This window comes from Saccostrea cucullata, unplaced genomic scaffold (genome assembly GCF_032062105.1).
Source record: "Saccostrea cucullata isolate Sc308-1 unplaced genomic scaffold, CSIRO_AGI_Scuc_v1 ctg1450, whole genome shotgun sequence".
Lineage (NCBI taxonomy): Eukaryota > Metazoa > Mollusca > Bivalvia > Ostreida > Ostreidae > Saccostrea > Saccostrea cuccullata.
The window spans coordinates 239,274-265,908 of NW_026932943.1; the positions used below are offsets into that span (position 1 = coordinate 239,274).

The window sequence follows — 26,635 nt, forward strand, 5'->3', positions numbered from 1 at the left end:
ATTTTTTTTTTAAAAGGAGTTGTAATAAAATAGGTTGCTAAGGTGAATTTTGTGATAAATGTGTCATTAAACATTGAATGAATCTTGTATTAACTAACGATTTTACATTTTTAATTTTTTTAGTATCTTATTCCTTAATTTAGGTTTTCGTGTTAATTTATGCGACTTTGAGTTTTTTTTGTTTTTTTTTTTTTCAGAGATATTTCTAGTCGTTGATCAAAAAAGAGATCAAACACCCGCAAGAGACAAATAGGTACACTTGGAATTTGATATTGATGACATTATTTGTTTGTTGAGTCATGGTAAAACTCCTAGTATATTAATCTCTGGTTCAACTACTTCCCATTAGAGAAAATCTTATGATGGTTCATTGGTAAGCGTTGGAAAAACAATTAAATTCATTTCTTATATTTACATTATTTTTCTGATAATTTCAAATTTGATATATGTTATTTTTAAAACAAAACAGTGTGCACTATATTTTTTTAGTTTGTAATGGTAGAAACACAAAGAATACTTCTCATGATATCCATGTTTCTTGCATTTTATTTTGTAAAGAATCTGGGAAATGTATTGGAAATGTAAATATTTCCCATTAGAGAAAATCTTATGATGGTTCATTGGTAAGGAAAAAGTTTCTTTTTCATCTTTGATATATGTATTCAAAAGAGTTTGTAATGAGAAACACAAAGAATACTCTCATGATATCCATTTCTTCATTGTGTTTTTGAAGGTAAGATGTCCACACAACAGTTTGAGCAGTAATCAAGTTCAAATATCCAATGGATGGTTACAAATTTGGAGCAATCAGCAAACACAAACTTTAAACAGTCAGCAAACACGTCCGGACCTTTAAAAACATCAGAGTTTGGATCAAGTAACATGAGGGAATAAGATTCCCATATCGATCGGTCATGTATATAGCAGTGTGCTCCTTGTCTTGATGGGTAAGCGCAAATATCCTTAGAAAATTCAGTATGAAATAATGACTTAAAACTTGATATACACAAGGCAGAGACCGTGAGTCATTTTAAATAAGAATTAAAGGATGAATGTAAGAAAAGTGCACCTGTCCATTTAGTTGTCATATCTATTTTTGAAAGGTGAGACTCAGTGACTAGATGAACTTGCTGAGAATCGTTCTTGAAAGATTAACTTTTCAGTAGAGTATGAATTTTTTTCTGTTTCAGTCCCCTCTTAGTTCTACATCTATGAACAATTCCACAATTTGTTACTGAAAAACCGGATTTCATGCAAGTTGGAAATGTTTGCATTTATGCAAAAATACCTACTCGAGTGTTTTTTTTTTTCTTTTGAATTTTCATATATTCCTATGTAGAACTCTTCTTTATTGTGGTTCAAACTCAGGAAAATGACTTCAATTCAATTGAATCTTCACTACCAAAGGATGCTGGCAAATCTTTGGACGAACCAAAGCGTTGTGTTCTTGAGAAGAATTGTCATGATTTACCTTAGATATGCATAACCTTTTGACCCCCCCCCCCCGCCACCATGGACCATAATTTTAACACACTAAAATCAATCAAGGAATTCTAAGTTTTTATCGCTCAGTGTATCTCCCCTTAAACACTGTTAATTAAATAATGGAAGTGTCACTGAATTAAAACAAACTTCACTCGGAGATGGCAATGCTTTGAGTTTACGTGCACCAGAGATTTGGCAGAATATAAAGAATTGATCGAAAATTTAACGATGACAATGTCAAAGACAGATAACGTACAAATTATCTCGCTTGAGCCTGAAGTACAGGTGAGCTAAAAAGTTATGTGCATATATATACGTAGATATATTTATTTACTTTTTAATCGTGTAGCAACTAGAGTTTTACAGAAGTATGCTTATAATTGTGGCATATGACGGCCATTTTGAAAAATGGCTGCCAAAATTGTTTATGGTCATTGTTCAATGAAGTGGCCCAATATCCAAAAATATTTGTAAAATATTACTTATCCGATACACCTAATCTCACACTTTTATCACAAAAGGCACAATTTATCATTTGAAAATATTCAGTTATACCACTTGACTTAATTGAAACCTATTTTGACAACGTATTCAGGCACAAAATATATTTAGTTATTGTGTAGAGCTTCCTTAAATGTCAACTTATTTTCATTAATAGAAACTTGAGTGAATGAATTTGAATACAGATTATGAGGACATGAAGTTGTAAGGAATTTCAAATACTTTTCCTTTTGTTATTTCAAGGACAGCTTTATCAGCGACCTTGAACATTAAGGTAAAAATCAGAATTTTTTTTACAAATCGTCCATTTTATTGTGTTGTATTATTTCAGTACCACTGAGATAGAGTACGTATATATTCATTATAAACATATTATTCCGAAGGATAGGCGTATTTGACATGCCAATGACATTTTTGATATATGCATTAAAAATATTTATAGAACCCGAGATACGAGGCCCTTGTATTTAAGATTTGAAATTTTTTTTTTTCTCTCTCTCTTTTTTCCCCTTTTTTGTTTTGGGGGTAGTATCGAAACCAAAGTGAAGGAGGTGATAGTTCTTACAAAGAGCTAAATGTTGATTCAAGACTTGATTTTTCCATGCTCAAAGGGAATTAAAATGTTTTTCTTTTATATTGTTTGAATCACAGCTAACAATTTGCTTATCCATTCAACTTTTAATATCTGTCGTCCTCACCTACTATAAATCATGACATAGTCATACTGGCATACTGAAAAAAGTTAAGTTCAATTTTAATTATTTGCAAGGAAATTGATAATTATGAATTAAATGATGTCCCAACCTTACCCCATCACCCAAATACTTTAGGTTCATTGGAACATGTTCGACCTTTTCATATCAAGGATTGTTATTTACATATAAAACAGAATCCCTGTAGTATAAAATGGGAAAGAAAATTTTTTTAAAAATCGAAATAAGCAAATGAATAACCCTCAGACCACAAAGCTCAGCTTGAGTAACTATGGCCATTTGTATTCTTTCATCATTATAATTACATTATCTTTCTTCCCTTTTCATTCCCATGAAGAAGAAAAAAACACATTTATATGGCTTTGAAACCGTCTTATAGTAAACAATAAATTCTATTAAATTCTTGGTTAGATATCATGTACATGTACATGTATGCATTCTAAAGTACCGAAAATCGTTACACGTATTTATTTTGATGCATAATTCTGGCTTGTACATCTATTTCTACGAGTATAAAAGTCGTTGTCGGAATTATTGTTAGAATGAAGAAAAGACTTCTGTATTATTGTATATTCCAGATATCTAGTAGGGAACCTCAGGTTAAACTATGATGAATCTGTTTTCCAGATTTAGGAGTACATGACAACAAAGCGTATATTGATAGTGATAATTCATTTGACAAAGAACTATAGGGGACCTCAATGGTTACGTGTCTCTAGATCTTTTTCTTGTATCATCGAAGAATGGTTTTACAACAAGGCGTATAAATTTGGTTTCGTCGAGGGTAAAAATGGTTGAGAGCAATGGCAAAGACAACCATTACACCTCGCTGTATATTGTCTGAAGCTGACATAAAAAAAATGCTTGAGTTTCTGATTGACAATATCTATATAGGTTTTGGGGACCAGGTTTTCCAACAATCTATTGGAATTCTCATGGGTACCAATTGCGTCTCGTTATTAGCGGACCAATTTTTGTTTTCACATGAAGCAGATTTTGTCCAAAATCTTGTACGTGAAAAGAAGAAAACACTTGCCGTGGCTTTCAACTCGACATTCAGATATATTGACGATGCATTGTCTATTAACTCTAATGATTATTTCCATTCTTATGTCGATACGATATACAGGTGAGCTTGAAATAAAAGATACCATAGAGTCTGACACATCTGTTTCATTTTTGAACATTTTACTTCAAAAAGACGTTAATGGTAATCTAACAACCAAGCTCTATGATAAGTAAACGTGATGACTTTAACTTTTCAATCGTCACCTGCATACATAGTTTATATCTCTCAATTGACTCGATACGAAAGAGCATGCTCTATGTATGTACAATTTCTAAAACGAGGTATATTATTGACAAATAATTTTATGAAAAAAGAATAACAACAGTCTCGTTGAAGGTCATCACATCCTAAGTTCTATGGTCGATGCAATGACCTTGTCGGCAAAAACGATCTATGATATTGAGACATTTTCAGTTTTTGCCCCTTCCTTCCTACACTTTTATTCTACAAGGCTAAATATTCGAACTTAGTGGCTATTCAAATCTATTTGTTAAGTCTTAGCAAGAATATGCGAAGCGATGAACTGGTAGTTCGGTGCAAATAAGTTATTAAGCATCCTTTTGATCTTGTTAACGTCATTTCGAGAAATTTTTAACAGCATTGCGACATCACCACTTGCCGATGGCGGGCTGAAATTAAAACATTCAATCGACACTTAAAAGCCCTGCGAAATTACAGATCTCTTTTCCCACCAACTTTTTTTCTGCGACATTGGACTTCGGTTTATACGATCTCATCAGTGGACCCCAATTATAAGATGATAGTAAATACAGACAGTATGTTCTTAGATCAAGAAATTCATGTAGGACTTTGATATCTTCGCTACTTTTAGGTTTTGAAGAATTGAGCTGTATAAATGTAAAAGATGTCGAGGGTGAAAAGTTAATTTACATTCGTTTTTATAGAAATACAAGAATAGTCCTTACAGACGTTTAAATGGGGTTTTAATACCATTGGGTGTCACCTGTATGTCCATATTACACATGACATTATAGACAGGGAGATGGAATTGATTAGTCCTCTGAACAATTCATTTTTAGAAATGTGTCATTAAAACAATATTTGTCAAAAATTAATTTTATGAGAATCCTATAGCAGCAAAATATCTTATAATTTGTCGTAGAAGTTTTTATAAGCCTCCTAAAGCACATTTACTTCCATGGGATCAGTCCATTTTTGATAATGTATTAAACGTGTTATAATCATTTCATCATATGTTTACTTCTTGATGCAGTGATACCATTACGATACCAACAGTTGTGACGTCACAGACGTTTGGAATAAAATGTACTATCGCATCAAGCAGCAAACTTTGTAAAGGTTCTGCAACATATTGTGTATTTCCTATCTTCAAGACTGTAATGTAGAGAACATAAAAGTCATATCCAATAGAAAATCCATGGGAAAGCCTTTCTGTGATAATCGAGAAGACTGAAAAGATATGTATTTAGAGAAAGAAAGTAAAAAATAAGAAAAAGAATTTTATATAAAAAACAAATAAAACGAAATAATTCATATTAAGGAAGAGACCATCACAAAATATATGTTGATGTTTCTAACATACTTGTACTTACATATAACTTTGTACTTCTATATGAATATTAAAGAAATTTTCCCGACTTTGATAAAAGAGAAGAGATTTAAAGAAATCTGGACGCATCACAGTAAAATATTCCAACAATTTTTTGAACAAACACAACAAGGCTAGGTTTAATCATTTATTTTCCGTGTGTAAAGTATACATTTGTCGTAATAACGAAATGTAAGTAAAACAAAATAAATAACAAAAACTGTTTTCAGTCTTCAAAAAAAGCAAAAACATAGATGTAATACATATAAATTACTGTACATATATATCGGTACCTGTACGTTAACCACACATTACTGACAGCTTTTTAAAATATAGAGTGAGGTATTTCTTTTTTCTTGAAACGTATCCCTTAAATTAAATGAGAGGTTGAGATTCTTCTCATATTTCTAATATTTAAAAATTAAAAACGTGACAATATCAGTAAGTGATAGTATCAGTGAAATTAAATTTATATTATATTAACAACGTCAAGGTCATTATCTTTTTCCTTGACATTAAGAATAAAAAAATAACTGTTGCCAATCATGTGATACCTACTTCTATTTCAAAAGTTAAATGACTGTTCTTTTTGCATGAAAATATATTGCTATATCGGGTCTATAACATGATATTACCAAATTTACATAAATAATTTAACTGAACTGGATATCGGCTAATCCGAATTTTCTCTGTTTTTCTTAATTTTTTTAGGATATATTAGTTAGTTTCATATGCTTCCTGTATTTAACTTTTTCTTATTTTCACAGCTTATAAATATTGTACAAAAACAAAAAAATGTAAGAGAGACTTTTTATGATTTTTGGTGCACTTTGACAAAGTTTAAAGGCTAATAAAGTTCTAGTTTGGAAAAATCATATTTATTTGATATACAACGTTTACTTATTAATTTAACTTATATTTGAAAATTTCTCCAAGTCTTTGATTGTGTAAAAATTATAACTAAATTCATTGTTTTATTATAATTTTGCAGAAAAGAAGATATTTTTTCATTGCATATGTGTTTTCAAACACAGTTTAAATAAAATGTTATATGGTCTTTTAAATTCCTTCAATATACAGCAATGTTTTTTTTCCTTAATTTTATCAATGAAACCTTAAAATTGCCAAATTAGCAAATTAAATACGACCATGCTCAAAGGTGACAAACCACATTAAAAAAATTCCAATGTCAATAGTAATATCCCATATACAGTATATATTTAGTCTTGTTATATATTTCAGAACGTCATGTATCAAAGTATACATTAAAAAAACCATTCAATTCTGTACACATTGAAAATAGGATTGTGAATGTATAATTGTTAAACTGTACCGAGTAACAGAAACTGGTAAATTCATTAATCATTCATCTGAACTCTACAATCACTCATTTACGATTCAACGTCTGGCGGATTTCTATAAGACAGTATAACACGTTACATTGTAACATACAAAAAAAAAAAAGAAATGTAAATAAATAATTTTTTTTTTTAAAAAGTAGAAGACAACGTATAAAGCACTGAATGAAAAAGGTCTTAGGATGAAGACCTTCTCGCCCTAATGAATAGGACAATGAACGAAATCAGTCGGAATCCTATAAATAGAGCAAAGAGCAGTCCAAGATCTAGGTAGAAATTGTCCTGTGGAAGAAAATAAACTTGTTTTAGTAAAAAAAAAATCAATGACCTAACGTAATTCAATGAAAATGAGATGAAATCAAACATTTTCTTGAGGTCAACTTTCGAGGTAAATTGGTTCGTGATGATTTGATTTCGTGAGTTATATACTTAAAATTTTATATGAAAATGAACTCTTTGCTATTCATAGCATAGAATCTAAAAAATAATTACCCTCCAAAATTAAAGAGATTTTTGAGAGGAAAGATGATGAGTTCATTTCACTGATTATAACATATATATAATAATAAATGAAAACCATATGTAATAAAATCTTTTACCTTATCAAAACTAAGGCTGCTGATAACTAGATCACCCCGTGGAATACATGTCGTATTTGACGTACAGGCTAGAATTACAAAATGCATCTTATAATGAGCAAATGCTCTTAATAATTTCAGTTCTAAGTTTAATAAACTGTCGTCACATGTCTCTTGTTGAAAGTCATGAACAATTTGCATATTATTACTAAAATAGTATGTCAAGTTAAGTCCATTAAAACAATACAAATTAAAAACAGAGCAAAAATGACCTCGAATACAAAGTGGAGGGAAAAGGGTGCCATGGGGGAGTAAGCATTCCTTGTTGACCGATCGCACCTGTTTACATGTATGTTCCTTTTCATCGTCTGGCAAACGGGAAAATTAAGTTTAACTTGAAAATGATAGTTTAGACTTTACTCGAATTAGGGAAGTTGACGACAGAGAAGTCGAAGCCATCGCGTTCATCTTTACGTTTTGAAGTAATGTTACTATTAACATCTTCTCTAGCAAAATATGCAAATATGAAGCAGATCTTTCAAACGTTTTGGTATCTTTTATTTTTGGGGGGTTTATAAGGATATACAGAATCATCTTAAGAATGAAAATAAATATTTTTCAAGACTTTTAAAATTGTCCATATCAATAACAAATTTCTGTAAATAAAGAGAGAAACAAACAATTTTACAATCTTCTCACCCTACTGAGCCAAAGTAAAAAAAATGGAAAAATTTTAATTGAATTTGTTATCATATATCCTTCATTGATAAAGTTAATAATTACTGATATTGAAAAACATCGATGTCCATGTCACAGGTTTGATGAAAGAGCAACTCAAAGCCACAGAGGTGAAGTCTAAAGGCTCCAAATTTAGTCCGGTATCTATGCTGAATATATGGCCAATTTTTACTGTTGAATTGCCAACTTACCTATGTTGTTCACACCATCCCATTGATTTACAACCAACATTTCGTTTCCATATGAGAACCAGGATAGATATTTGAACCATATAAGCCAGTCAGGGATTGACCTTACAAAAAACCATGTTAAAATCACTTAAATTTTTATTTTACATGCAATATCATGCGAGAAAAAGACCTGTGACGAAATGCTTAAATATATTACACAATATACTGTAAAACCATTCGAATCCTTTAGGTATACTTTATTGAGGGGTACTAAATATATATATTGCTTACCCACTGTTAAGGAAGAATCCTCCAAATAACAGAAACGGTATCATGAGAGCTGGGGCTATTGCCAGAGCAGCAGTGACTGTTGGGGCGGCCGCTGATACCACGTACCCTTTTTTTGAAATAAACATTGTCTTACACACATATACGAGGGTTGTCCCAGAAAAACACGAACATTTTCAATATCTTTTGTTTCACTAGGACTATAAAGTATATATATTGTTTACCATGATCAAATTTAAGGAAAAACCCTAAAAATTTAAGAGAAATATATCTATGAGAGCTTTTTCTATTGCCAAAGCAGCAGTGACTGTTGGTGCGGCCGCTGATACCACGTAACCTTTTTTGAAATAAACACTATCTCACACTCATACTAGTATCATATTTTTCTTTTGATAAAGATGTTACTTTTTAAAACGATGTTAATACACAATTAAAAAATTGCTTACCAAATGAAGCAGCTGTGTTTGATACCACAATAGCTACACCCGTGGCCACCAAAAATGCATACCCATCATGAATTAAACCTGTGAAATTGCCAAAATTGAGTCAAAATGTTGCGTATAAAAATTAAAGTTTGCCTTACGTGTTGGTTAATGTTATCTCCATGAACAAATGAAATGTATGGGAAAATCTTCAAACAAAAAAAAAATATATCCTTCTTTCCAGATAACAGTAGAAAGTTAATGAATAATTTCTGTAGCATTTTTTTTTTCAGTGAACTCTTTTCCTGATTTTATATTCATTCATTAATTTTTTATCTTTGTACTACAAACTTTTATATATTGTTTATTCTTTTTAACGTACCACTCATCCAGTAGAGTATGGACATAAATATAATAGGTATGATGATCAAGAAGGGTATCTGTAAAAACAATGTTTACACATAAGACATTAAAATAATACTGGGAATAAATAAATTGTTCATTTCTTAATTATATTCTATTAGAATAAAATCAAATGATCTTCAATTATTTTACCTCCACTAATGTTTTGCTCAGGTAATACACTCCAACGCCATACAGTCCTGTCCCATACTCCCTTAAAAATATCGGCACTTCTATTGGGAAAACCTTATAATAAAGAAAGTGAAATTCTCCATTAGAAAGGTAGATGATAAGACTTTCTCATAATAAATTTTAGAAATGTTCCTCACATTTGTATACTTAGATTTCTTCATAAAATATATGGAGACAACAAACAGTATTCAAGATCAAAAGTCCATAAAACAATACACAATATGAGCAGAAAAAACATGGACCTCTAAAATATCAGAGATGGGATCAGTTGCCAAGGAGGAGAGAGCATCCCCTATCGACCGTTCACACCCGCCGTGTACTCCTTGTCATCATTTATGAACTGAAGATTTCCAAGAAAGAGTTCTATATCTCTTATTGCAAAAAAGATTAAAAGTTAATGATATCTTACATTCAAAACAGAGAAGATGTTGTTAAAGCTGAGGTTTGTGATGATAACAAAGATGACTCCGTTGATGTTCATGATGTCGTCCTGAGCATAATCATCGTCTGTCTTCAGGTAAATGATTCCTAATATCACAGCAAAAAACTGAAAACAGCAAAAATAAAAAATAAAGATATTCTTCTCTAAAAAAAAAAAGCCTATCGGTTTACACATATGCTAACCAAACAATCAGATTTTCTTGCACACGCTGCAATGAAACTCATCTATGACTATGAATGGGATTTACTTTAGAATAAATATAGAGGATTTTTGAATAAAAAGGATGTAGGTTTATATGAATTTTTTCAACTGGTAGAATGAATTTGAGACATGTTTGAAACCAGACATAGTTTAATGGCCCTGGGATCTTATAAAAAAGAATGAAAATAAAGTGGATTATCAAGAACCCTTCTGAACATTTTAGAAAAAATTTAAATGAACTTTGAACAGGACTGCATAAATATCCAAAACTTAAAATGATTACGATGGGGACTGGGGAACACTTCTGGCTATTCAATGAATCTTACACGAGTTTGGATGAACATGATCCGGACTATAAACAAATTATGAATAAGTCTTTTAATGGTTTGGATGAACTTGATGCGGACTATCAGTGGATCTTGTAAAATAATTAATAAGTCTTATGATGGTTTTTAAATTAAAATTTAATGAATTTAAATTTGAAACGGACTATTATGTGGATTATCAATGAGTCTTACAATAGTTTGGATGAACTTGATCCGGACTATCAGTGGATCTCGTATACTCGTTATCCAACTTCTCCAGAACACTGACTTCAACTGCTGGATAAAGGAGGCTCCATACCTGTCGAAATCAAATGGGTTTTTTTTTTAAATGTATTTTGTTTTTTGGAATTTCAAAAATAATTCAAGTTTAGATATACGTTTTTTCAATACAAAGACAAAAGTATGCACATACATTGTTTAGGCACCAAAACATGTCCGTTAACAACGGATAATACTAGTATAGATTTTTTTTCATTTAAGTCTGCTCTTAGAGTAGAAAATCATTGTTACAAAGCTGACAGAAATCGTACAAAAAGGAAGTTAGTTGATTTTTAAAATATTATAAAAAAAATTAAATGAGCATTTGTTACAAGTATCTCATTTATTTATTGGATGAAATAAGACTGAATGCATATATTTACAGGTAAAATTTATTATTATAAAGTTAATAGAAAGCAGATAATAAACTTTTCCTTAGGAACGAAGAGATTGCCTCTACAAAGCGGATACTGCATATGCAAAAAAGACTTTGTGCAATGTGTTTCACTGTGCATTCCAAATTTTATTTCATTTCCCGTTTATTATTTTCAATTGTTAACTCTTTTATTTAAATCAAAAATCCTAATTAACTCAGTAAAATGTACAAATAAGATGATTTATAACTGCTAATATATTAAAAGCAAAATCAAATACTGTGGTTTCATCAATTTAGGTTACCATCAATTTTCGTGGATTTTGTAAAACAGACCTATTCGAGGATACATAATTTCGTGGACAATAGCATTATCTATTCAAACGAATGACGCATTTCTCAATTCAATGAACATAAAATTTCGTGGATCTGCTCAACAACGAATTCCTCGAAATTGGTGCTCAACGAATATTGATGGAACCACAGTAATCTATCTTTATATAAAAGTGTTGTAAAGTATCTTATATACTGTGCCAATGGTATCCAATTAACACAGATTTTGTTATCATTTTCTCAGTTTCTTTTTTTACAACTTTAAATGTAAACATTATCACTAACAGAGCTCGTGTCCTATTTACAAAACCAGTAATAATAATTGCAAGATTTAAAAAAAAATGGTTTGTAATTTGTTATTATTATATCCCTGTGTGAAATGCTATAGTAACATATAAGACATGATATCATGCACAAACTTTGAGAAAATATAACCCTCAAATCTGTGTGTATGTCCCTTTAAACAGCTAATATGAGCCGATGGTAAACTTCTTACATCTGTTAATTTTGTTCATTGCAAAATAATGAAGAGTCATCTCTAAGTTTCTTATTCCACATTCACAATAAATCAATTCAGAATTATGCAACTTATCCCAAAGGATTTTGTTACAGTTTTTGATTTCATGAAAATACTGAGAATTAGATAAGTAACTGATCTTGTTATACAGATTGCAATCCAGATACTCAAAAGATAAATATTGCTGATAAATACCTGCAATGCGGATACTAATTAAATTTACGAAATAAATTTGATAAAAGATCACTTATAATGCACTTATTATCACAAAAATATTGTTGATTGGAAGATATATATTAAATGATTGCTGCTGACAGAAAACTGACAATGAAAATACGTGATATAAAATATAATTACTGAAAGAATACTTGCAGTATAAGTTCTTATTCTATAAATCTTGTCGACTAAACATTGACAATGGTGTTACTCTCAACATAAACATTGCATATAAAACAACAAAAATGCATTAAAATGCACATATTTTTATTAACTTTTGTTAATAAAAGACAGGCAAAGCAGATACTTTTAAATAGAACATAAGCGCAGAAAAGTGTACTAATTAAGATACAAATTATTGAGTGAACACTGACACTATATATAAGTGTAAGATAAATATTGTTCATAGAACATTGGAGATGCAAATACTTATAAGATCGTAAGACATTTAATTGCATGGAATACATACCTTGTTGAATCACTCAGGGTATTTAAGATCTGATGGATAAAAGATTGGTTACTAAAAATAATTTAATTAGAGAATTTCCATTAATGGCTAGTAAAGATGTTTTACAGAATGTTTAATAAAGGGTTACATAATAATTATATACATGAATTTTTATAAAAGAATTTTTGTTAAGAATTCTACAAAATGGAAAAAAGATAATAGCAGTTGAGTGATGAACAATTATAAGTGATTAGTTGCATTTGCTTGATATTAAACTTCAACAGTTGGAAAATCTAATAAAAGTAATAAATATATAGACTTAATACAAGTGTTAACGCTTCTCTAAGTTAAGAATTCCATAAAGTGGTAAAATAATAAATGTATGGTAACTGATATTTTTACAAAAACTGTCTTTTAATGTTTTATCTACATTCACATGTATGTATGAAGCCCTGCAGATTTATACTAACCCTACAGGGTCTATATAATCACTAAAAGCAGAGCATTTGATTATCATGACGTCAGACATTTCAAATTCTAAGCAAAACTTGTATTTTTTTTTATTAATCTGTAATAAATGTGTGTAGTATATTTCTGTCAGAGTTTGTTAAGTGTTGTTAATGAAGTAACAGCTATTCACTACATCTTAAGGGAGAGAGACACTGAGTGGGTAGTACAATCTTCCCATTACTTACAAATTTCTGGGAGACTTGTGTGTGATCACACATTCCATTCATCTCTTCTTTCATTGTTTTAGATGCTTCTGTGGCCTCGAATTTGTCACAAATTTTCTACAAATAATCAGAGACTTAACACTGGGGTTTGGCAAAACATATCCCGATCTAGATGGATTTCAACACATGCATACTGTGGGGAGAAATGTTCTACCTGAACTCGTGCCTTGCAGTCTGTTTCCTTTCCTGGTATGATGGCCATGGTTAGAATATAATGATCAGCTGGGTTGTAGTTTACAGGGCAAGGATGACCATTGCTGCAAATAGAATGCCAGTTGTATATATATGCAAATGTGCATTGTCTCTTTCATTTTGCAAGCAATCCATGTTTAAACATGTATGAAAGTGTATGAGATATCAATGCAACATTTTTTTTCTTGATGCAGTCATAAAAAATCATGCTTTGTAATAGTTTATTAAAATTTGCCTTTTTCACTTGCATGTCAGTCTTATAAAAATCTTTGAAAAATGTGCAATTTATAATGCATGGCTTGCATGTTGTCTGACTTTACGAATTTTTGTACATTTGTCTCACATATAAAATTCAAACAGGTTTCCATATGAATTAAATAAAGTATATTATAAATAAAATCATGTTTAAGGCATGAAAAGAAACACCATCAAAATAACAATTTAAATACGATAAAAACTATGTTTATAAATGAATTAAAGACTTCAAGGCATTCAAAATCGTACCTTTTAAAAAACTCGAGTGCATTAGGCATTGATCCTGTGAATGCAACTCTCCCCTCGGCTAAAAGAAACAGTCTGAAAATAAAAATTGCAAAGTAAAAATCTTAATTTATTTCATACAGCTCATAAAGCTACAAATTTTTTCTGAACTAATGGCAGTAAGTAAATGTAATAACGGTATTTAGTAAATTTATACCTGTTCAACAATGCATATTATTCATGCATGTAAGAGAGAGAATAACTAATAATGAAGTAGCATTATTTTTTATTCCTTTTCCTCAGAAATTGAGAATCCTAATTGTTTCAAAAAGCATCTTCAAAGAACACTAGATCTCAATGAAAATTTCATTATATTTTAAGAATGTGATAGATATTTTCAGTGGAATTTTTCACAGAGATTCATTTGATTAATTTCTGTTTTATTCATTAGATCTTAAAGTTAAATATTTTGAAAATGGAAATGGTCTTACTCATCAAATAACTCAAAGACTTCTGACGGTGGTTGGTGAATGGTGCACAAAATGGTTCTGCCACTTTTTGTCATACTCTTTAGTGCTTGTATGACACTGAATGCCATAAATGAGTCCAAACCGGAAGTAGCCTCGTCACAAAACATCAATGGAGGATTGGTAAGTAGCTAAGACCAGAGATACTACTTCATGTTTTAAACGAAAGAAGACAAACAAACAGTAATTCTATATTATAGTACAAAAATCACAAACGTGAAGATTAAATAAGGACTAATAAGGACTAAAAAATTGCGATCTGACTATTAAGTCTTGAAAAGAAAACAAAAGCAACACTAAAAAAGCAAAATCCGAAAATTAAGAATCATGACATTTTATTACCTCTGAGGCAAACGAGAGTCTCTTCATTTCTCCCCCAGAAATTCCCTTAAGCCTGCCTGGTAACCCAATAACTGTATCAGCACATTTAGTCAGACCAAGCTGTAATACATGATGGACAGGATTATTATTTTAGCTTTTAGCTTCTTGAAAAAACTTAGATTATATATCATTAATTAAGATACGATATATACGTAACACTTTAATTCAAAATTAGATTTAAGACAAAAAGGCATTTTTTATTATCTTATAACAGATGCTCAAAAAGTCATATATGTCATGAAAATTCAATATCTAAATTTGTGTCCTTCATTGATTTATGTACACATACTTCAAGGATTACATCTTCCACTTTCCTTAATCTTTCTTCTCTGGTTTTCTTTTTGTCCATACGAAGTAAAGCCTGATAAGTAAATAAGAACAAAAAGATGAATACATTCTTTTGCAATATACATCGTTGGTACATGTACATATACACTGTATAATATTTGATTTATTGTGATCTGTAAACGGGTCTGAACCATTTTTGTACTATTATCATTATATAAATCCTAATTTCGTCATAGTTTACTAGTAACATAAATATTTATATAGTGAAGAAACTGAAGCATTTTCATGGCATTCAAGACGGGAGGGGGTATATAATATATTATATGTTTTGGTAAGATAAAAAAATAAATACCTAGTATGTAATTAAAGAAATGTTTTGTATTTCAGATTATAACGTACCCTAAATGTGAGATGCTCCCTGACTGTTAGCGTCCCTATGAACAGATCGTCCTGTTGGACGTAAGCTGAGATGTTGGATATTTTGGTTTTGTCCACTATCACGCCATTGACCCTGACATCACCTTGTAAGATTAGGGTTCCTCTGTTTCTGTAGGTGAGTACATTTAGCAGAGTGGATTTTCCGGCTCCGCTGAAAATAACATCATTTATTTACTAGATTAGTTTAATTAATATGTGTACAAATGCGTCTCAAAGTCATTCTGATAAACAACTCTCATCAACTGTCGTCCACGTTGAGCTCCCCTCATTCTCTGTCTCTCTCTTTCTGATTCGGGCTCCCTAACATAGAAATATTCAACCGGTACAATTGGTTATAAGTTCGAAATTTATTGAGGTAAAGATGATGATACAGGAGAATCTCCCCCTCCAAATCGACCACATACAGTGTAGTACCTTATCTTGTTCAGCTTACCTTGCACCCATGACCGCCATCAGCTTCCCAGGTTTAATCATACCATTGACTGAAAAAGACACGGAAAATTTTATAATTCCATCCTTAATGATAATTTTTAATATTTTAAAAGAGAGAGAGGGGGAGAGGGTGGTTATTTTTAGAAAATATATGTAAATAAGATATAATTACTTTCTTTAAAAAACCACATGCATCATGTATTGCAACTAAATTCAGCTCTTACCATTTGTCAATATTTGTTTTGGGGTGGGCTGGGCCTTGCCCCGTTCGCAACATCCCCCTTTCTTTGGTAAGGCATAAACATTGACGTCCTTCCATGTCAAGGTCACGGGCTCCAACTCCTCATCTAGGGCGCTGTTCAGTCGGTTTCTGTTCGATCCTAGTTCTGGACAAACAAAATCAGAAAAAAATTTAAAAAACCGAAAGATTATGTTGTTTTGATAGTCTTGATTTTAAACATATGTTATATGTTTTTTAATACAACAATTATGGAAATTTAATGACAAATTTTTTTTTTGGCTGTTACGATAATTTATATACATTTACACTGAAAGTTTTGCTTAATATATACATACATACATACATACATATATTATAGTCAGTCTCCTGTACTACTATTTGAGTGTTGTCCTTCAACTGTGTTCCTTTGTCCTGTAGTTAAGGAATTCGCTTCAAGATGATCCATTAAGTTTTTGTAGCATCTGCCAATTATCAATATTTATTTGAATATCTACTTTATATGGTCCCATATAATTATGCGATAATTATAAAATAAATAAAGGAGATATACAGGTTCAATCTATATTTTCTTCATATCTGGAAAGCGAAGGTCGTTTCCTGAATGTTCAGTTTTTTTTTAAACTCTTATCTAATAAATAATTTGCCGTTCTTCTGAACTGAGGCTAACATGGTTACTTGTACAGTACAAACAATTATTTATGGTCTTCGTAATCTTTCCTTGTTTATGATTGACACCGCATACAAACAAACTATTTACAGCCGTATATTTGTACAGCTACTTTAGACACACTTTACCGTATTAGAGGGTACGGAATGTAGGTCAACTTGGGTACATATACACTACTGAGTTTATTAAATGTCAGCTAACTATACAAGTTAGATTTAATAGACACAACAGAAAAATCTGAATTTATGGTTTGTTTGCTTGTGCGTTTTATGAATTTTCTGCTTCTGTAACATTAATTTCCGTATTAAGAAACAAAGACGTCATTTGATTGTTTCTTTGAAACCAGAGAATTGCATTTTCTAATATTTTATACTCTAGGCAAGCGATTTCTTTATTTAAATAAACGTACAGTATTTATTCGAAGATTATTTTAATTCAGTGATTTGTTAATTTCATCAATTAATTGATATTTCACATATTTATCAATTCTACCGTTTATCGATTTATCGATAAAATAAATTTATCAATAAGTTTGATACGTTAAAGGTTGCAAAACGTCTATTCCACTGCATTAAAACATACTTCAATTAATTAGGAGGATTAATAACATTATACTGGCTACACATTAAGCAGGCAATCGAACATTGAGCATTGTTTGCCTTCTCTAGGTCTATGAGTTAGTAAAGCAATACTTTTTCATGCATTTCATAAATCAAAGTGTTTAGTTTGTGTTTAGTTACTAATACATTTCAGACATGCGGAGGCTATTAAGTAAAAGATTCAATTCATCAATCTAAAAAGCAAAACATGCGAAAAATAAGAAATCCTTTCACATCAATGAGAACTGAATATAAATTAAATTACACTAGATGCACATGTTCAATCAGTAAGACATACTATTTAAGCGTGCTCACAAAATAATACAACCCCTCATCCTCTTTTTAACTTAAAAAGAAATTGTCCCAGAAAGGTATAAAATAAAATGCAGGAGCATTTGTATATTATATGCATGTTATGAGCATGTAAAATCTCTTAAACATAATGAAAACTGCACATGACATAAAATCTAAACTGGGTCTGAAATATATGAATATGATAGATTCGGAAATCATGTACATCATAGATACGTGTATTTTTTCCAGTAAGAATTTGCAGAAAGGATACACGTAATCTATTGGTCAGGTCCTCGCGTATACACTGACATTGCTTTACATGTAGTTTTTTCTCTGCATATATGACCTTCACCCTGCCCATAGATATCAGCTGTAATATGTGTCACCTACTTATAACACATACATACCTCCATCAGTATGCAAGTTGGAATAAAAATCTAAAAATAGTTTTGAGAAAGTTGTACATAAAACAGATAACACGTATTACTAATCTTGGTATTAAGAAAAAGGAGATTGCCTTCGATGGAATACAGGACATAAAACAACACGCGAGGTTTGCATAACCGATCAACATGGCCAACTTTGTTTCCATGTGATAATTTTGAGGATAATAAATCGCGGATTAAATTGATATTTGGCTTTAATCTTTATATCTACCTTCAAAAGATCCGTGATGGTCCGTTAATCTATGCATGACTGAAATGTTTAGTGCAGCATAGGCCCAGTTCCAATTAATTGCCTTTCCGATGCCTGTCCGTGTTTACTATCATGTTCATTGACTTGTGTCCCCAAAAGCACCTTTTTAATTCTATTTTAAGACTCACGTATTTTCCAGTACCATGAATAGGTCACAACAATTTGCCCGGCGACGTTTGGTAGGTAGTATTGACAATGTTAAATGTTCAGAAAAAAATATACTATTTTAATTCTACGGTCTATATTTGTAAAAATGTTAACTTTGTATAAGTATATCAAATAAAATAGGACAAGAATCTCCAGGCATTACAATGATAAATCCCCCGGATTTTTACAGTGAATTTTTTTTATATATTAAATTATTCCTTTCTAAAAATTATTTTGATCTAAATTATTACTTTTTTCTTTCTTTTCCTTCAGTTAAAAAAAATTTAAAGTTTTTGACATATAAAAAAGATGATGCAATGTATTTATTCATTTTTCTTTTTTTTATTTTTAGATTTCTCTTTATGATATGTGTGAAGAAATTACAATGTATCAGCTAAAAGTTTGCTTAAGGTTTCGTCAAAGGCCAACATGTCTAAAAAATTATTTTTACAATAGCCCCAAAACTATGTGTGGTATAAAGTCAAGACGTTTACAGTTTATAAATATATCATTGATTAATAGATAGAAAGTATCACTTGATAACAAATATTTTAAAACTGATATTATTTGAGAAAAATTGTGTAAGAAAATGTGCATATTTAAAGAAAAATGCACCTGCTTAATTCTGTCCTTTTTGTGAAAACCAAAATTGTAGAAATAATATATGTTTATCACTGAAGGGCAAGTTGGGCGTGAATGGTCTCTGAAAGGCTTTTATTGAAAGCATGACATGTATAAAGACAAGACCCCTATAGAATCGGCCATTTGCAATGTACTTTCACTTTCAAGTCTTAACATTTGGACAAAATAAACAGGAAAAACAACTTTCCAGAGGCTATCCAAGTCCAACTTGCCCTTCATTGATAAACATATTTTGTTTCTGCAATGATGGTTTTCACTAAGAGCATGGAATTAACTAGGTGTATTTGTTTTGAAAATATATGCATTTTTAAGAAGAATTTTTCTCAATTAATACTATTCCAAGTATTTTTTTTTATAAAGTGATACTTTCTATCTGTTAATCAATGAAAAATTTATAAACTGTAAAAGTTTCAGCTTTATACCTCACATAGTTTTGGGGCTTTTGTAAAAATAAATTTTTAAACATGTTGACCTTTGACGAAACCTAAATAAAAAAAAAAAAGAATTGTTATATTTTTGTTTTGATGAAAGTTTAGCTGATCTATTGTAATTTCCTTATATACATGCATTTGCTACGTAGTAAACTGCATTTAATTATGAATTAAATTACATGTAATGTAATTGTATTTAAACTTGTCTTTTTGCTACCGAAATGGTAGTAACAATTTTGGACGTTTCCCATTTTCTTTTACACGTGTTGCGGTGGTTACAAATTCTTCTGGAAAAACAATTGATTTTGTTCAAATTTATATTTACTTCAGTTTTCTTAAGCACATACGCAAAGTACCTTACCTACTTATAATTTTCAAATATTCTTAATTTAATATTGAAGTGTCATCAGGAGTTCAAAAACAAAACAAAACAAAAAAAAATCAGCATGCATTACATGTACCTGGGGTTTTACAAAGATATCAATTGATGAAAACTCCTCGATGATTCAAAGCAAAATATATGAAAATTACTTAATATTATATTAGATGATTGTTTCAAATCGTAATTTGTTTTAGGAGAAGTGTTTTTCACCATGAATAGACATTAAAATATAGCATACAGTTCCTTTAGTATTACAATTCTTCAACTCCATGGTAAAAGACAAAAAATGTCAATTACGTTGCGTCAGACTTAAGCCCAGACTTATAACCAGTACAAAAACAAATGAGTGTTTTTTTTCAAAGGGTCATTATAAAGGTATTTATAGTCGAATCGAAGACGTTTACAGATAACGAAAAAGTGAAAAAATTTTATGCACACCACTCAAGCCTACAAGACACACATTAATTATGAATTAAAATCAATATTCCTACCTCCATTAGGAATGTCCTGGCCTACATGTATCTTGTTCATGCTGCAGATCTTTTTTCTCAAACTGAGAACATATCAAAATTGATCGATGAAATATATATCCAATTCCAGATCGATATTTCCATCGTTCTATTTAGTCAACCTTGGCACTAGTAATAATCTTTTACAAAGTACTTAAGTCTTTGTTTTCAATGCCCTTAATGTCCCTTTAAATTACAAGTCTTTTTCGTCAATGCCCTTAATTTACCTCCAAATCACCAGATCATTTGTCTAACAATTATAGCAAGAAACCTATTATTCATAAAAAAAACATCTGGATATGTTGAAAAAATATTTTTTTTTAGAATACATCATACTGTATTGTAAGCCCCCCCCCCTTGAAAAATCTTTTTCGCACTTCCTGACATTCATACTTTCTTGGTTTTCATATGAATAGCAAATTCAACTCGAGTTGTCAAGGTCATATCCAATAGATTTCCATTTACTTTCAACAAATAATGACTAATATGAAGAAATGTGGCTCATTAATTTTTTAAGATATAAATAAGATAAAATGACTCGACTCTTGATTCCTAAAATAAAACGTAAGAAGAAGGTATGGTTTCCATACAAATTTTGCCCTGTGATTTTCTAAAAAATGAAACTAGTGTGATAGTTGAAAACTCATGCTTTTTAAATAATTGAAATTCAATGCAGAAAAATCATACAAGTCATTTTTCTCACATGTGTTTTTAAGTGCTAATTATGACGTCATAAACATGTGCATTTTCCCGTATTTTCTTAAAATGTTGCAGAAGACACCAATTTTCAATGGAATTTTATTTTAGATAACATTGTCCACAGGCATCGCCCACAAAGATCTTGAGATATGTGATTTGTTATTGAATTTTGCACAAAATATCAAAAAATTAACGTGGGCGACGGCTGTGGACACTGTTTTCTAAAGGAAAATCACCCTTGAAATGTGCCATTTTTAGGCTTTTTCTGTTGAAAATAGAGAAATGCTTCATATAAATGACGTCATATTTGTAGAATGGTAAACCTTCATGCCATATTCTTTCCTGATTTATCAGAGCCATTTATTTAACTAATATTTAAGACAGTTTTAAAACTTTTCGATGTCATTACATTTTTAGGGCGCAATAAAGCTAAAACCGTACCTTCTTCTTACTATCAAATCAAACTCCCGACAAGCTAAAGTAGTGCAAAACTTTTTGTGTACGTTTTTTTAAGCATTCAAATGCAAACAAAAGCGTAAAGATGTAGTTACGTAGAAGCAAGGCAACAAGATCAACGAACAAACTCTCCATTCAAAAAATTCCCATTTTTAAGGGGCATGGTCATCGATCTCTGCTTCCAACAAAAAAAATTGCATGGGCCAACCGAAACTTAAATAAGATTTAATTTGATTAAATGTCCAGTGCTGCTTACTGGATAGTTACTGTAAGACACACTATGAAACTAATCTTGGACTTTCTGACCCCACGAGGTTATACTATACATATATCTGTTATCATGTCCGTGTGATACTTTTAGAACCTAAGTTTTCGAACTTGAGTCTCACAAAGTTTAAAATGCTTTTATCAACGTGAACATTTTCTAAAATTCATGAGTTACTGGAAAAAGGGTTACAATACATTTCACAGTCTTAAAAATTGACTTAAGTATTTTAACGTTATTACCTGTGTTTGTAATTTCATCAGAAAATCCCCTGTTTACATAAGTTCCATCCATGTTGGTAAATTTTTTACACAGATAATATGATAACTCTCCCTACAAGTAACCAACACCTTATGATGCACCCACGAAACATGAGATTTCTACTATTATGTGCGTAGGGCCATAATCCGGCTTCCAATCGAGTCAAATTTTTAAAACTTATAAAAATTAGTACATTCTGACCCTACCTCGCCAAAATGAAAGCATATCAAATAGGTCAAGGAAGTGAAACTCATAAAGTCCACGTGCCTCCTTCTGGAACAAGGTGAATGAATGGGGTTATCTTTAAAACTGTTAAATAACTGTTGGGAAAATTCAACTCCCTTTCTGGTTGTAACAATTAACAAAACTCTTTTTTATAGTAGAAACCCATCTGAAAGATGTGAATAAATTAAATCCAGCATCCGAATCAGATAAATCCTTAGCTGTATGGTCCAGGTACATGTAGGTCTAAGTTAACTTAGAATGAAAGATGCTCTATGAATTAAACTTCGAAAATAAAAGGAATTCTTAGAAAAAATAAAAACGTCAAACTTACTTTTATTTATCAATCACTTTCTCAAAACTAGAGAAATCATTGTCACTATTACTACTTATTTTATTGTGCTAGTAGTACATATGGTATGATAAATAAGGGCTTCACACTTCCTCATGTTAAAATTAGCTACCTGGTGCAGGGAGCTTGTATAAATATCATAAATGCAAACTTTTACAAATTTTTTTAAGATAAGAAACTTATCGTATAAGTAAGCATACTTGAAATTGACCAAGCATATAATATAACGCCAGAATGATGTTATCTGTAGTTACTGAAGTAAACTGTTACAACAGCAAGAGGTCGGTTTGGTATTATAGTATGATAGGGTACACAAAAAGTACTAAGAAGAAATTTACAGACACTGATTCAATATATTTATATATTCTGATGAAAGCAACGAACAACGTAAAAAGTTCCTCATAAATTATCAACAAATAAACACTGACTTCAAAGTAAAGTAAAGTTTTAAATCATGGTTACTTTTGATTTTAATAAACCCTTGTGAACCGGAAACATCGTTTTTGAAATTTCAAATGTAATAAAAATGATCTTTTAGATCATAATTAAAAACAAATATAACAATATTTTTATTTTATTTTGCAGTTGGTAGACGGTGTCCAGAAATCGATTCGGAGGTAAAAATCAATCATCATTCACTTCTACCACCGAGAACGATTTTACCAACAGTTTTTCAATATAGATAAAAGGGGTATTCTGATAAAGCACTCGACAACGTCAGAATTCCACCAAACTGTTCAGAAACAGTCCTTAATTTTAAAGACATGGCAAAATTGAATTCTGCTAATTTTGGCTATGATTAAATTTACATAGATACTTATCTATGATTATATTTACATGTACATATATACTTATTTACCTTTACTCATAACTTCTCCAGAAAATGCACGGTTCACATATGTTTCTCCCATGCCTGCGTTTTGTCTAAAACTAACCCCATTCGGGCGCAGCCATACCTGAACAGGTGGGTTCAGGGGACTAGAAATCAATACCTCGTCCTACAAAGTGACCTCGTCTCATAATAACTTTTTTTTTATTTCGTAAAATGTGTAATTGGATTTCTTTCACAATTTTTTTTATTGGCAAAGTAACTTTACCTAAAAGGGCACGTAATACCTATGATGCAAAAAAAGAAATTTGTCGCGTTTTATCAACTAAGCTTAACAACACAAAAATTAAGGAACTTTTAATGCATCAAGATGAGTGGGAACGGTCAAGGCTTGCATGTCAACGGCGAAATTTGGCATCTTGTTTGACATCAATTCAAACTCGACTAAAGATGTTGATAATCAGTTGTTAAAAATCTATCATGATGCATGTTGGAAAGCTGAATTTGCTTTTTCTACAATTATCTATTTAAATATTCTGATTAAATGTTTCAAATAAATTGATGAAACTTTAAACAAAAAAGGGGGGAAATGATATTTTTTTTAAAGTACTTGATACTTTTTTGTGTAGTTGTATTCAATCACCTTTTTTAAATCAAGGAGGATAACAGGTTTATAGTTATGAATTATTGGATTGTTCAAGATATATCCATAAATGTGTGTCCAAATTGGTCCTTAGCTAGTAAAAATAATGTAACAGTGTCTAGGGACAAGCCCTCACCACATCTTAAACTTTTAATCAGGATGCATTGAGAGTGTACATTCTCCATGCATACTTGTTTTATCAGCTTGGTACTTCAAGACGTTAATTATGATGTCATTCTAAAAATGCATTTCCCCTGTTTCAAACAGAGTCAGTAGGACAATGCCATTTTGATATCATTTTTACGATACATCAATAATGTTCCATCTAATGGAGGAGTGTGAATTGTTTTCTCATTTGAATACTAAATTCGAAGAAAGAGACTCAAGGTGTCCATTGAGGTCTGATGGACAACAAGAAACATTACCAAGGAAAGAGGCCTTGATTCTGACATAACAAATGATTGTTATGTTTAAAAAAAATCTGAAGAATTAATAACAGTGGTTTTTATTACAAAGGAATGAGGCCTTGTGTCTGACATAACAAATGATTGTTATGTTTTAAACAAATCTGAAGAATGATAACAGTGATTTTAATTTTTTTTTAATCAAGTTACAATCGTGTCATGAATGCTGTAACCACAGACTAAAGTGAAACCAATGTATATAATCAAAACGTAAGTAATTGGACATGATTCTTTTGTATACTTTCAAGAATGAAATATGATGTGAAAACGAACAGTATTCAAGCTCAAAAGTCAATTAAGCAATACAAATTTGGAGCAGAGTACACATGGGCCTCTAAGACACCAGAGGTAGGATCAGGTGAAATGGAGGGAAGCGCACCTTTTGCCGAACGGTCACATCCGCCGTAATGTATTTTGTAATTTTATTAACCAATTTTTATTGCAGGAAATTATTTTTTAAATCACTATGTTTACTTTATAATATTATAACCACCATAGTACGTTTGAGGTCAGATAATTATATGTATGACCTAGGTCAAGTGTGTTTTCATTCATATGAATCAAAAGTAATTGTCTTGATGCTTTTAGAATAATGTATTGAAATATTATTTTCTGAATTTCAGGTAATATATTCGCCCTCCGTCGCATTAAAAATGCCAATCTTGAAAGCCCGGTACACTATACCGCTAAAAAAAACCAAAGAAGGGCTAATTCCTCGATATTTAAGGAAAAAATATAGTTGGCTTATCTTAAATTCGAATTTGTGAGTACTTTGGAACCATATTTAATCGTTTAGCTCATAATTATTCAATATGCTACTAATTTTTTATTTAAATTAAAATTTAAAATGTAGATTGATTAATTGTTTTGATTTCATAATACCACAAATCACTCTTTTGTTCAAACATTATGAATGCTATTTGTTTAGGAGCCATCATGTAAGTAAATTTGTAGACAAACCTCATCTGATAACCACGATCAAATTATATCTAAATGTAAATATTTATCAAGTAACATTTATTTATTTTACATTGAATTTATTTATTCTTATATACCACTTTTTTCATCCAGATGTCATGTTATTTAATATTTGACGTCGTGTTTGGAAATTCTGGACCCACGAAATGTAAATACATACATGTATTTAATATTGAGAATTGGAAAGAAAGACAGATGCGAATTTGTAAGTAACCGAGTACGATTTTGACACATGCCTACTTGATAATTCCTCTATATCTTTTATCATCCTTTACCACACTATCAAATAATATCAACTCTGTGTTAATAAACAATTACACAACAGACGATAAAAAGTATGAGCTTTTAAAAGAATTTTTTTTATTCCAATACACAATATATATATATATAATTGTTATGAAGTTTAAGGTTATTTTTACTTTTGAAAAGTTTGGATTCAACTTTTGATTGGTTTTTAGTTCTGGATATGCATGTGTTTATTTACAGAAATATACATTTGTACCGATTTTGTTATAATTCTATAGTTCTTTAAGTTTTATTATATAGTGGTGAATAATAAGGATCTATATGATCATAACTTATTTTAAGGAGACAGGAAAAATTTAAAGAAAACGTCATTAAAACCAGTTATTGTATTCTAGACATTTGTAAAAGATAACTTTTCCCCTACCTTCTAATTGGCTATCGAAGCCTCCATTTTCATGGTTGTAGAAGGAACTCTTCTGACTTATTCCACTTAGAAGGGGTTTCTTCTCAGAAATGTCCATAGCTCTACGGTTAAATCAA

The 26,635-nt window shown here is 30.7% G+C and overlaps 1 protein-coding gene across 1 annotated transcript; it reads right to left on the reverse strand.

Annotated features, from left to right (window-relative positions):
* Positions 1-6,423: 6,423 nt before the first annotated feature.
* On the reverse strand, positions 6,424-26,635 carry LOC134236610 (protein white-like). The gene is made up of 20 exons (XM_062718784.1): positions 26,522-26,635; positions 16,297-16,466; positions 16,074-16,122; positions 15,602-15,791; positions 15,204-15,275; positions 14,876-14,974; positions 14,498-14,664; positions 14,031-14,102; positions 13,489-13,591; positions 13,296-13,391; positions 12,622-12,650; positions 10,648-10,753; positions 9,896-10,033; positions 9,448-9,540; positions 9,275-9,332; positions 8,917-8,994; positions 8,474-8,579; positions 8,204-8,304; positions 7,296-7,363; positions 6,424-6,978 (listed from the first exon to the last, which is right to left on the reverse strand). Exons 1-20 carry the CDS (start codon positions 26,614-26,616, stop codon positions 6,874-6,876), a joined length of 1,995 nt encoding a protein of 664 aa, XP_062574768.1. The 5' UTR covers positions 26,617-26,635; the 3' UTR covers positions 6,424-6,873.

What these genes read in the sequence shown, in the direction of transcription:
- LOC134236610 (XM_062718784.1), bottom strand. Translation starts at nt 26,616, where the DNA reads ATGGACATTTCTGAGAAGAAACCCCTTCTAAGTGGAATAAGTCAGAAG. An exon ending in TGGAAGATGTAATCCTTGAA is followed by an intron (nt 14,975 to 15,203) that starts GTATGTGTACAT and finishes CATGTATTACAG; the next exon opens with CTTGGTCTGACTAAATGTGC. An exon ending in GTCTTTGAGTTATTTGATGA is followed by an intron (nt 14,103 to 14,497) that starts GTAAGACCATTT and finishes TTTTATTTTCAG; the next exon opens with ACTGTTTCTTTTAGCCGAGG.